Below are 14,235 nucleotides of genomic sequence, written 5' to 3'. Positions count from 1 at the left end.
TACATCCGGGTTTAAGGTCGTCGCTCGATCGTCGGTGAAGACGAGGATTTAAGATTGTTGCTCGACCATTGGTGGAGACGAGGGTGTAAGGTCGTCGCTCAATCGTTGATGGAGACGCGCGTTTAACATCGTCGCTCGACGATTTGAGGTAGATTCGCGTTTAACGTCGCCGCTCGACGATTTGTTGTAGACTTACGTTTAAGGTCACTGCTCGACCGCTGATATAAACTCGTACACTCGGGTTTAAGGTCGTCGTTCGACCGTCGGTGGAGATGCACTTGAGAGTCCTTTGCTTTTCTGTTCAAACTTTACAAAGTACAGGATTCACTAGCGCACCTCTCGTCTAACCCTGTAGGGTTGTAGATGATTTGCGCTTCATGGCCTCTCGAGCTGCCTCCCCTCTTCATCCTCCAACGCCCGAACGAAGCTTCTGCATGACCTTGAACGGTCCTGCTCATGGTGCCTCGAGCTTGGCGATGTTGCCGACCAGCTTCACTTTCTTCCAGATGAGATCGTCGACCTGGAAGGACCTCGGGATCACTCGCCGATTGTAGTTCTATTTCATTCGTTGTCGATACGTCGTTAGCCGAACGGCGGCTTTTGCCCGCGCTTCGTCCACCAAGTCGAGCTCCATTAGCCTACACTTGGTGTTCCCTTTGTCGTAGAGCTGCACCCGATCGACTTCCACTCCGACCTCCACGAGGACAACTGTTTCGCTGTCGTACACCAACTGGAATGGAATTACGCCGTTTGCCTCCTTCGGAGTCATGCGGAGAGCCCACAATACACTGGAGAGCTCGTCGACCCAATTGCCTCCCATGTGGTCTAGCCGAGCGCGCAAGATTCTGAGAATCTCCCTATTGACGACTTCGGCTTGCCCGTTACCCTGAGGGTAGGTCACCGAGGTGAGGGCTTGCTGAATGTCATAGCTTTCTTGATCGGCGAACTGCCTTCCATTATCAGACACGAATCGGCGTAGGATTCCGAACCGGCAAATAATGTTCTGTCAAATAAATTTAGTGACCATCCGCTCGGTGATTCTTGCAAGCAGCTCGGTCTCTACCCACTTTGAGAAGTAGTCCACAGCAACGAGTAGAAACTTCCGCTAACCGATCGCCGTGGGGAAAGGCCCGACAATGTCCATGCCCCATTGGTCGAACGGGCATGACACAGCGGACGCTTTCAAGTCGGTTGGTGTGGTACATTGTGATACTTCTGGCAGGACAGGTAGGTAGCCACCGCCCGAGTGGCAATCCTCCCGTAGGGTCGGCCATAAATATCCGGCCAAGAGTATCTTACGGGCTAGCGCTCGACCGCCCGGGTGCCCTCCGCAAGAGCTTTTGTGCACCTCCTTCAAGATGTACTCGACGTCTTCCGATCCGACGCACTTGAGGAGGGGCCTAGAGAAGGCTCTCTTGTACAGTTGGTCACCAATTAAGGTGAACCGTCCGACCCTGTTCTTCAGTAAGCGAGCTTCTTCCGGATCGGCAGGTGCATCTCCTGATTGCAAGGACTCTGTTAGTGTTATTCTCCAATCGCTCGGGAAGGTTATCCCCTCCATCCGATCAATGTGCGCCACCAATGAGACCTGCTCGATTGGTTGACCTATGACGATCGGTGTCAGCGAATTGGCTAGTTTTGCTAACTCGTCCGCCGCCTGATTGTCCGATCGGGGGATCTTCTGTATGAGGACCTCTTGGAAGTTGGCTCTCAACTTCTCGAAAGCTTTCGCATAAAGCCGAAGTCGGGCATTGCTGATCTCAAACGTTCCAAACAGCTGCTGAGCGACCAGCTGAGAGTTCTAGTGGATGAGGACTTTAACTACCCCTACGTGCCGAGCGGCCTATAGGCCAGCTATTAGCGCCTCATACTCTGCTTCGTTATTAGTTGCTCTGTAGTCTAGCCAAACGGACAACTACATCCAGTCCTCCCGCGGTGAGATAAGTAATATGTCGATTCCGCTACCCTACCGAGTGGACGATTCATCCACATATATCTTCCATGTTGCGTCCAGCTCATTACTCTGGACTTCGATGACGAAATCTGCCAAGGCTGAGCCTTGGTCGTCGCTCGGAGCTGATACTGAATGTCAAACTCGCTCAGCTCAGTCGTTCATTTGATCAGTCGTTCGACACCTCCGGATTGAGGAGGACACTTCCTAAAGCGCTATTAGTCATCACAATTATCGAGTGCGCCGGGAAGTATGGACGAAGTCTCCAAGCGGCTAGAATCAGAGCGTAGGCTAGCTTTTCGAGACCGGTATAGCGATATTCAGCATCCTTCAATATATGGCTCAGAAAATATACAAGTTGCTGGTCTTGGCCGTTCTGCCTAACCAAAGCCGATCCAGCGGCATGTTCGTTGGATGACAAATAAATCCAGAGCAGCTCACCCACAACTGGCTTGGCTAACACGGACAGCGAGTTCAGATACTCCTTCAGCTCCTCCAGCACTCGGTCGCACTCGGCGTCCCATTGGAATTTTGTAGCTCGGCGTAGTATTTTGAAGAATGGCAGGCTCCGATCGGACGACTAGGATATGAACCTGGATACCGCCGGGATCCAATCGGTTAGCCTCTGGGCTTCTTTCAAATTATGAGGCGGAGACATGTTCTACAAAGCTTGGACCTTGCTCGGATTGGCCTCGATGCCCCGCTCGGTTATGATATAGCCCAGGAAGCGTCCGCTCTTTGCGCCGAACAGACACTTGCTCGTGTTCAACTTTATTTCATACGTCCTTAGCGTCCGACAAGTCTCATCGATATCTGCACATAAGTCAGCAGATCGGAGGGATTTAATCAGTATGTCGTCGACATATACCTCCATATTACGGCCGATCTTCCATCGGAACACCTTATTCATTAGCCTCTGGTAGGTGGCTCCAGCGTTCTTTAGTACGAACTGTCCCGTCAACCGTGATGAAGCTGACCTTCTCTTGATCCTCCCATGCGAGCGGCACTTGGTGGTACCCTTGATATGCGTCGAGCATGTAAATGAGCTCGTAGTCAGCTGTCGAGTCCACCATTTGATTTATCCTGGGCAGGGGATAAAAGTCCTTTGGGCAGGCTTTGTTAAGATCGCGGAAGTCGATGCAGACCCACCATTTATTGCCCGGCTTGGAGACTAGCACAACATTAGCAAGCCAGCTTGGGAATTGGACTTCCCTGATATGGCCGGCCTCCAGTAGGTTCTCTATTTCCGCCCGGATGATCACGTTCTGCTCTGCGCTAAAATCTCTTTTCCTTTGTTTGACCAGCCAAGCGTCCGGTCGGACGTAAAGCTCATGCTGAGCCACGCTCGGGGTGATGTCGGGCAGCTCATGTGTCGACCAAGCGAACACGGAACACATCATCATTCTGTTTGAGGAAGGCGATCAGCTATGCCTTCTTCTCTTCCTCCAGGTCGGCGGCAACGAAGGTCATGGCTTCCGACCAGCTTGGGTGAATCTGGACCTCCTCCTTTTCTTCATATACTAAAGTGGGAGATCTTTCGGTGATAGCATTTACCTCTAGCTGTAGAGTCTTCCGGGCGGCTTTGGCCTCAGTCTTGACCATCTCCACATAGCAGCGCCGAACGGTCAGTTGGTCGCCCTTTACCTCGCCCACCTAGTCGTCTACTGGGAACTTTATCTTCTAGCAGTAAGTGGATACTACCGCCCGAAACTCGTTGAGGGCCGATCGGCCTAAGATGATGTTGTAGGCTGATGGTGCGTCCACCACTATGAAGTTGGTGGTTCGAATCCTCAACGACTCGTCTCCCAGCGAGATGGCCAGTCTTGCTTGGCCGATCGGCAAAACTTCGTTGCCTGTGAATCCGTAAAGCGGTGTCACCATGGGCAACAACTCGCTTCAATCGATCTGCAGCTGATCGAACGCCTTCTTAAAAATGATGCTCACCGAACTTCCCGCGTCGACGAAAGTCCGGTGTATGGTGGTTAGCAATCACCACTCGGATGATCAGGGCATCATCATGAGGGACCTCGACACCCTCCAGATCGTTAGGGCAAAAGCTGATCTGGGGGCCTTCGGCCCTCTCCTTGCTGCATCCGACAACGTGGTTCTCCAACCGCCGAGCATGTTACTTCCGGGCTCAATTAGAGTCGCCGCCGGTCGGCCCACCAGCTATCATGCCTATCTCTCCTCGAGAAGCATTATTCCTATTATTTTCTTCTCAAGCGAATGGTCTATCTCGCTCGGTCGGGGTCCGCGATAGATCGGTGTCTTCCCTCCGCTGATGTTGGTGCTAGTGATGGCGTTCAAGCGCACTTTTGTGGTCCCGACGCTCAGCGGAGCTGGGTCGTGGTCGTCAATCGGGTGAAGGTGATAGGCGGCGGTATCCTCTCGGAGCCGGTCGGCTGACTATCGGTGTCAATCCCCGACAGTCCCGCGTGTTGTGCATCGTCGACTAGTGGAATGAACAAAACATAGGCGGACGTCCATACCTTGCCCTTCGACGCCTTAGGCTGACTGGATGCCACATGCTGCACGGCATATGCCCTAGTCTCTCGGTGGGGTCGTGCTCCTTCAGCCTTCGGACCCTTGGGCGGCAGATGGCTACTTGTCGGTCGGCGTTCGGTCGCCGTTGAATGCTCGATCAACGCCTCCTTTCTTCTGGCCGCCTGGACTTCTTCCACATTGATATACTCGTTGGCCTTCTTGAGCATGTGGTCGAAATCTCTAGGCTACTTCTTGATGAGTGACGGGAAGAAATCTCCCTCGGCGAGCCCCTGGGTGAATGCATTCATTATGGTCTCGGACGAGACCGAGGGGATGTCCATGGCCACTTGGTTGAAGCGCTGAATGTAGGCTCGAAGCGCTTCCTTGGGCCCCTACTTCAGGGCGAAGAGGCGAACGCATATCTTTTGGTACCGTCGACGACTAGCAAAGTGGTGCTAGAACGCGGCTCAGAAATCCTTGAAGCTTCGTATCGAGCCGTCTGACAGCCTTCTGAACCAGCGCTGCGTCGATCTGGAGAGAGTCGTGTGGAAGACTCTGCACGTCACTCCGTCCGTGTACTGGTGCAGCGTAGCCTCATTGTCGAACTGATCCAGATGATCATCCGGATCGGTTGACCCATTGTACGTCCTGATCGCCAACGGGGTGTAGTGTCGAGGCAGAGGGTCTTACAAAATCTCCTCTGAGAATTGTCGATTGATCCGTTCGGGAGAGGTGTTGCTTCGGAGCGTTTTGCCTTTCTTGACACCCTGAACGGGAGCATCGTCCGAGGACGATCCTCGCTCCTAATGCGCTTGGGCTATCTCCAAGGTGGTTTGGAACAGAGCTCGATGGAAGGGGATCGGCGTGGACGGCGCTTCCCCTTGTATATCGGTCGGCCTTCGGTTCTACCCCTACACGGAGAGTTGCTCCGCTCGGTCTTCTTGCCCCGCTCGTCTACCGGCCGCTGATGTCACAGGCTGTGGCGCTAGCCGATCAGCTAGCGCATGTTATTGTTGCTGCTCGATCATTTTTGCTGTTCGTGCTTGCACAAGCATCTCCAGCTCCTCTTGAGTGAGTGTTACGGTGGTTAGTCGTCCAGCGTCTTCCATCCTTTCGGCTCGGATGCAAGTGACGTTCCCACATACAGCGCAACATATGATCCTATCCGAAAGTCGAAGAGACGGATGCTAGGGATGTGGCGCTCTGCTAGCCGACTCCTCTTAAACCTACAACCATAGACTACGTCAGTGCCGAACTAGGGAAGGGGTCCCGACGATGGTCCTTCAACGCTCAAGTCAGTCTCTGGCAAAGCAAGATGAATTGTAGTGCAACAGTAGAAATCGCGTGTCCAGCATACCTCCGCCGATGCTTGGACTCCCTTTATATAGAGCTCCGAAAACGTGTGTGCACGCTTCCCAAGGCTAGCACGCCTCTCAAAGTTTTCTCTGAAAAGACATGCTAGTAAAGTACCCCTGACACAGTATCTTAACAGGTCGAGCATATCTCTGAAGTGACAGTGGAAGCTTCTGTCATACGATCTTCTGCCTGACCATACCGCCTGTCAGCTGCGCTAGCTCGCAAAAGGATGTCAAAAGATATCCTGTTGTGTCTGCTACTCGACCAAGTGGAATGGCCGCTCAGTCGGAACTCTATTGTCCTGGTGTTGTCGGCTGTCACGCCGATCGGGATAGCCGTTCGACTGAAAGTCCACTACCCAAGTGTCGTCCATGGCCGGGCCGAGCGGCCCACCGTCCGCATGCTCCATTGTTGGGTTGAGCAGGATAGCCACTCAGCTGGCAATCTACTATCCACGTGCTCAGCTGATGTCAAGTCCGCTGCTAGGCCGAGCGGAAGAGCCGCTCGATCTGCTTCTGCGCGTCCTTTGAGCGTCGGTTTGATTACTCCGTGTTGAAGGCGATAGGTCGATGCTTAATCCTCATTCGGAGTATGATACGCCCGACCAGTCAACACCGTCAACCCGTTGACCGTCTTGACTTTAACCTGCTTTAACCTCCACCGTGGCAGCGGGATGAGGCCCCTCATCATCACCGCATCAGAAGTTAAGCACATAAAACTAGAAATTGTTTAAGCCTAATGTTTCACTTTCATATTTTGCTAGGCTATTGAAGGTAACCATGTGATACGGACACTTTTATGTTGGGATCATAGAAGTCCAGGACCAATGTGAACTTATAAAATTGATCTTTCTAATTAGTCTCATTTTATCCAATTTGGTGCTTCATATAGATTTCACTCCATATTTGTTGTCTCTTGACGACTTGGGTTTTTGTTTACATCAGGTATTGGTAGTCCAATAGCAAACCACAACAGATCAGAAAAAAGTGCCTGCTAATTGGTTTGCAAAAATTAAGAACTTTGAAAGAAATATGAATTTTTTTTAAAGATTTACAAAAATTGCTGATTTTGTGTTCATATTGTTAGGCAGAAAACCACATTTAATAACTCATAATCAGTAAGTTCCAAGTAGTAATTATTGTGAAAGAGATCAACTTATACATTTATATAATCCCTCTAATTCCCTTGTGGGTGGGCATAATGGATTCAAAAAAATTCAACTAGCCAAATCCAACATGTTAACTTGAAGGATAAATACTACTAATATAGAAGATGCAAAGCCGACCCCTACTTCATAGAAAATAAAATCTGATTGTTGGCAACTTAACCTGAGCTATATATATATATATATATATACCCTTACCCTGCACATCAGTGGACTAAGTGCGATCCAAGCGCTCCAGGGTGCCTAGAAGGGCTTCCAGGCACGCGGATCGCTCTCAATCACCCACGGATGTGCAGGGTAAAATTTCTCTATACACACACACACAGAAGTATTACTAATAAAAGATTAAGGCATTCTTATTTTGATGTCATACTATTTGACTGGCAAATTTATGAATTTGTATTCCGAAAAAAAAAATCAGGATTTTCTAAGAAAGCATGTAAATTCAATATGAGAATCAAATACCCACGAACTTTTTATATACAAATGATTTCACAGCTAGGAAGTACCCGAAGTAGAAACATAAAATCAAGACCAAAAACAAAAGTGAAAGAACCTCAGGCTTAGGGGTAACTCCAGCAATGTTCCTTGATTTCTCAATATACTTCAATATTTCCGGATCAGAACTGGCCTTTCTTTTGTTATCATATTTATAAAATCCCTTGCCTGTAGCTTCACCTGCGAAAAGAATAATGAGAATGGCAGATAAGTCCTATCATAAACGACAAGTTGAATGTTCCATATGTTCCAACTATTTGAGGTTAAATATATAAACCCTTTGCGCTAGTTTTCTTAATCTGTTTACTATTCAAGGTTTATATAAGGCAATATTCTTGTCAATAATTCCCAGGAAACTTATTTGAATCAATTTTTGCACCGTATACTTTTAACCTTAATTAATTGTGCATATCTATCAATTAAAAAAGTTGATTTTCTCTCAAATATCCCTGTATCATCTTCATTTTTCCTCTTATTTACATCTATTACAGTTCCCCCTTAGTATTTGCAAATAATGACATTTCTATTACCAATTACATTAACCAGATAATCAATGGTGACCTCAGTTTTAGTGACTAATTTTCATGTATTTTTCTTCACTATTCTCACACTTATTTTTGACACCATACGTTTCACAAAACATGGTTGGCCATATTGTTGTCTTGCAATATATATATACTTAATGCAAGGGGACATGGGGATCACAAAAACAAAAGATATTCAGTTATTAAGTATTAATCACTAAGTTCTTATGCAATAAAAAAGTATGCACATCAAACTCTTGTTTTAGTTTATACATTGAAGAATAGCTTTGGTCTCATTTATAATTTTTTAGTCAATTCAACTTAATTCCATTATTTTTGCACATCTTCCATCCTTTTTATATTTAACTTGAAACTATACTGTTTTATTAATTGGAGAGAGAATTAGAGAGACTCTTATTTAAGTGAGCAGATAAAAAAGAATCACGTACAGTTTTCTCTCACCTTATTTACTTAAATCATTGAACCTTAGTTAACGAAGAAGGAATTGGTTTATAATCTACAATTCCCTTGTTGCGCAAAACATAACATTAGTAATTGAAAGGTTTGAATGTAATTAATTCCTTTTTTACTTTTTTCTTCCTCAACTCTAATAAATATTTTTTCACTCCTTTGATTCCTCCTGCTTCCATTCAAGTAATTAAGGGAATATAGGGTGTGTTTAGATCTTGGAATAAGAAGGAAAGAAAAGGGAGGGAGAGAATAGAGGATAGTTATTCTTTGTTAGGAATCTTTAACAAGGAAGATAAAAGAGTTGTATCCCTAAACCCTAAATCCCTCTTTACACCAACCCAACTATTTTTAACCCTCCACCTTAGGGGATAAGGAGAGAATAGGACGTAAGGAATTAGTATTTTACTTAGTAACCTTATTTATCTTTCTAAAGTATATTTGTGCATGGAAAGGACTATCTTTCCTGTCTCTTCCCTTTTTGATAAAGTTTCCAGACTCTTCTTCCCTTGTGTTTGCTTTAAGGGGAGGAAAGGAGAGAATTAGTTGTGAGAGGAAAAACTAAATTCACATCAACTAATGCAATATCATAATCGAAGAACTACAAAAATTTCATAACCAAAGAAGACCAACTAATACAATTTCGTAATTAAATAATAATAAATTCATCAAATATTAACATCAAATACAAGTATGAATTATCAACAAATAGAATTCAGTAAGTATCAACACACAAACAACATAATGAAAGAACATCAATTAATACAAGAATTAATTGATACTTAATGAATCCATACTTGTCTTAATTGATTGCTACAATCAATTAATACAAGTATGAATTCATAAAGTATCAATAAATAGAATTCACTAAGTATTGACACACAAGCATAACATAATGAAAGAACATCAATTAATACAATATCATAATCAAAGAATATCAACGTCAAATATGAGTAATCAATTCATCAAGTATCAACACACATATCTTAATGAAAGAACATAATGCAATATCATAATTAAAGAATATTATCATCGAACACAAGTAATGAATTCATCAAGTATCAAGACGTGCATGTGCTAGTGCACATACACGCGCCTGCAAACACACATATCAACATTAAATGAGTAATCAAACATCAAGTACCAACACACAAGCCCATATGTATAAGCACATGCTTGACCATGCACATGATGCATGCATACACACATCTCGGAGGATATCAACAAATATAATCAAAAATTGCATCAAGATACGTAACTTGGAAACATCGATAGATGAGCTCAACAGAAAGTTCGATGAAATGGCTTCATCACATTCACACACATATAGCCCTAGTTGAAGGAACCCTCGGAATTTTTCAGAAACAATCAAAAGGAGGACAACTGTGGACCATCAGTGGGATAGAATGGAGAAGATGGCGGAGGACATCTTAACCTCACAAGCTCAAATGAACGAGGAAATCCAGAATATGAATGTTAAGTGCAATAACAAGGACTCACTTTGCACTAGAATGTCAACTCGACTCTCAACTTGGGAGGAGTGTCAAATAAGTGCAGATAATGAAGATGAGCTTGAGGAACATGTAAGTGAGGCCTTGACAACAGAGTGCACTACTCTAATTTAAATACTTCCACGTCTTAAGGTCCTAGAAGAGCCTCCCCAACCCACATGTGAATACATGTTCGACGATACACTCTTTTTGGTGATTATCAATGGTAAGATTGTATTTGATATATCTAAAGCAAATAACCAATATTTTTTTTGAGCATTTTGGTGACAGGTCGTATTTTGCACAACAATCAAAGAAGGAGCAACCTTGGAATGAGTCTTTGAAGGAGCGCATAGTCTTTTAGGAGCTAAGAACCCTTTGCAAAAGGGTTATGAAATTTCTTACGCCTCCTAGATCGAGATTTAGATGAACCAAATACCTTAAACAAGCGCTTCTTGTGAAGCAACCCATATTCTTTTTTGTTTTCATTTAAGCTTTTAGTTTCTTTCAAGTTTCTTTTCTATGTTCATAATAACCCTAATCTCTCTACTTAATTTTTCTTGCCTAATTTCTTTTGGTAGGATTCAAAGTTGTGGAGAAATGTGAACATCAGATAGAGGAGTATTTTTAGCACATCAATATCTCAATCATTTATAGTTATCACTTGGTAACTTCTACTCTAAAAACCTCCTCCATGGTAGATTTTTTGTTTTCATTAGGATAATGAAAATTTTAAATCTAGGAGGATGTGTAGGATTTAAATTAGTTTTTGTCATATTTTTTTGCATAATAAAATCTTTCTAGTTGCATCATACATCATGTTATGATTATTTACTCCTTAATACAAAAATACTAGCATGCTTGCTCTAGATCTCATATGGTTTATTGTGACTTATGGTGCTAGTATATTTAATGATCTATCTTTTTTATCTATGTTGGCATGAATGTTCCTACTATAAGAATTTAAATATTGACCTTATTTTAAGATCTCCCTACACTTTACCTAGTTTTGATAATAGATAACTCTGAAAATAGTCATGATTCATAAAACTTAATTAATACTAGTATTTCCGTGGTGATTTCTCAAACTACATTTTGATTACTGGATGAGACTCGAATCATGTCAACTCATTTGAAAAAATCAAAATATCTCTACTTGCAATCACTTTAAAAAAATGAATAAGGGATATAAAAAAATAGTTGTCGTAACTAGAAATTAGCGAGTTACCCCTTTGAGACCGAATTAAGTTACTAGGGAAATAACTGCTATGTTTCTCTTGATATCAAGCACGCCTTTGAGACCTTGGGTAGATTGAGAAAAATGAACTAAACATGTGACAGGTAAGTATCTATCGTTAGGAACACAGTCCTATGACGACTTGACTAGGCTTAGGGATTAAAAACTTGAAAAATTAAGGTCATTACACTAAGCACGGAGAACTATTAATTAAATTATATTCAAACTATTCTTGTATCTTGCTCGCTAATGAAATTATTTGATAGGATTAGACTGATTCGCCAGAGACTACGATGCAATATTTAGCCACATGAGTCTAGATTGTACTTTTTCCTCGAAGACAAGCAAAATTTAAGTCTGGGTGTGATATGCATAGATTATATATGCTTCTAAGCATTCTTTACGTACATCTACTTGTATTTCATTAATATAATTTATGTTTGTTGCACCCTATTTCATTATTTATATCATACTTTCATTCTATTAGTTCAAAGATCTACTCTTTACTTATTTTGATTATCGTGTGTCTCCCACAGCATGTCATGTGCCTCCCACAGCATACACGGGCATGCCGTGCCCTCTCCATAGAGTTCCATAAGTCGTGTCGTGCCCAAAGGCACAGTCGTGTCCCCTCCGAGCAGTATGACACACGGCCAGGTCGTGCCTCATTTTCTCATCGAGGCACACAATTGTGCCTCCTTGTTCACCGTCTATACAGCACGGTCGTGCCAAAAGGCACGGCCATGCGCATCTAGGGCAGGGAACATGGCCCTGTGCCTCTAAAAGGGAAACTCCTCCCCTTTTCACTTATCCTTAGTTTGGAGGCACCGCCTCCTTCCTTTGGGAAGGGTTTTCCGATAGCCTCTTTCTTCGCCGATCTGCACTATCGATCCTCCTCCGGAGCAAGGAAACACCCCGAAGACACCGGCAATCTCCTCGATAAGCATTTCTTCTTCTCTATCTTATGTTTTAAATATAAGAATGTTTCAATTTGTGTCTTTGGTTTGTATATCCTTCGCAATGAAGTAGATTCTCTGATTCTTAGGATGTAGAGAGTATTTATAATATAATGTTGATGTATGAACTATGTATGTCATTTATTTGTTCAATAAAGTGTTTATGCTATGTTCTATGTGTGTTTTATCTTGTACATGTTTGACGAAATATGTGTATAGTGTATGCATATGAATTGTGGTGGATTGGTTACCGTATAGAGGAGAAGTGCTAGATTGTATAACTACGAACAGGGTAACCCTTTAAACGGACTTTCTAGAACGATCCGCTTTCTAGGAGACCAATTCTTTATAAAGGAATATCTACTTAGAGTTTACAGGGTTTTCCCAAATCAATATTAGGAAGTGACCTATATAATCTAGAAGTGTATAACCGGGGAGCTTGTGACAAACGGTAACTCTTGAACTGAACTTTCTAGGTTACCTCTTCTACTTAGTTGCATTAATCTATTGTTAGAAAGTAAATCGGACAACTCTAGAATTGTATACCCAGGGAGCCTTAGGGTAATCCTTTAACCGGACTTTCTAGAGTTGTTTCTTTACTTAATGGCGTTAGAACTTGGATAAACTCTCCGGTGCAATCTTCGCGGGGTTGGGCCGAGAACTTTAGCTAGAAATCCTACAGTGTAGCCACAAAGATAAGGAGATGAACAGGGACATTAACTAGCATCATAATGAAATTGAATTTCTAGAATCATTCTGTTGGTGCAGGGAGTATCAGACAATCGAACGTTTTGATTATGGCAAAAGGTTCAAAGTTAAGGTTACTTGTTGCCTAACAAGTGTGAATAAGCTTGTAGGAAAGTCCTAAGTGTTCTTAGGCAAAAATCCTAGAGAATTCTAAGTAGGTGGAAAACCTTAGGGAAAGGTAACCCTAGGTCCTAGGGGGAGGTAATCCTAAGTAAAGGAAAGTCCTAACTACGGTTAGACACGAAGTCCTGATCTGGGGGATTGGGCTAAGTCTTGGCGGGTCGAGTACTTTGAGCGAAATCCTAGAGTCGGGGACTCTAGGTCAAAATCCTGATGGTCACCGACCAGGTGAAAGTTTGGACGGGTCGTGGAACGGACGTTCAGGATGAAGACCTGAAGTCTCGGGTGCTAAGCAAAAGTTCAGTCGGTCTGGAAGACCGGTCTGGCAAAAGGTAACTCTCTTAAGAGGAGTAGGTGACGACGCGTTCTCCGAAAAGGGAGTAGTAGGCATTGATTCGATATAGGGTTTCCGAAGAAAATCCGAAAGTCAGAACCGGATAGTCGGAAGGTTGTCAAAAGTTATATATTGCTTTACTATTATTTGCTATTTGTCTAACTCTGTTTTGTAGGGAAACTAACATTTTGCATGTTGAAGTTTTAGCCTTGATCGGTCAACCGAACCTCCAAGCAAGCAGAGTAGAATTCCAACCAGCTGATCGGGTTCAACCGAAGAAACGGTCGACCGAACGGTGGATAGGCATGAACGTGGTCGGGCAGGGTGGATCAGATCAGATAGGCCAGCGAGGTCAGCAGGATCGGTCGACCGAACAGGGAGATCGGTCGATCGAACGAGAACTCATCCGAAGCGACAGAAGCTGGACAGGAAGCTAGGCCGATTCAGGCAGGATCGGTTGACCGATCAGGCGACGAGTCAAACCTGATCCTGAGATCAGTGGATCTAGATTAGGTCTGGGTTGGCTATAAAAGGAAGGATCGACCAGTTGCTTCACAAGACATTCAGAACAATCTTTTTACGTGTGCGCTGCTCCGAAACAACTCAACAACGCCTAACTGCTACTCCGACAATCAACGAACAACTGCTAATTGTTTGTTGTCGGTATACTGTCTTTTCAATACTTGTACTTACATATTTGTAAAGATTTTCGGATCTATAATGATTGTCCAACGAAGCAATCGTCGGCCTTAGAGTAGGAGTCGTCACAGACTCTGAACCAAGTAAAAGAAACTTTGTTAGCATTGCTCATCGTCTCTTTCTATCTTCTGCTGTGTTATTCTATGTTTTCCGAAACGAGTAAAAAAGTCACGAGTGTTATTCATCTCCCCCTCCTCTAACACGCA

General features: G+C 43.9%; 1 protein-coding gene across 1 annotated transcript in view; it reads right to left on the bottom strand.

Moving 5' to 3' along the window:
• LOC122025909 (peroxisomal fatty acid beta-oxidation multifunctional protein MFP2-like) overlaps positions 1–14,235 on the bottom strand; it is a 36,960-nt gene that overhangs the window by 6,982 nt on the left and 15,743 nt on the right. Inside the window, exon 5 of the mRNA XM_042584697.1 lies at positions 7,513–7,634. Coding sequence (XP_042440631.1) covers positions 7,513–7,634 — 122 coding nt within the window. The remainder of the gene's footprint in view (positions 1–7,512; positions 7,635–14,235) is intronic.

The sequence above is a fragment of the Zingiber officinale genome, chromosome 1A (genome assembly GCF_018446385.1).
Source record: "Zingiber officinale cultivar Zhangliang chromosome 1A, Zo_v1.1, whole genome shotgun sequence".
Classification (NCBI taxonomy): domain Eukaryota; kingdom Viridiplantae; phylum Streptophyta; class Magnoliopsida; order Zingiberales; family Zingiberaceae; genus Zingiber; species Zingiber officinale.
This window is presented reverse-complemented; position numbering and strand designations above follow the sequence as displayed.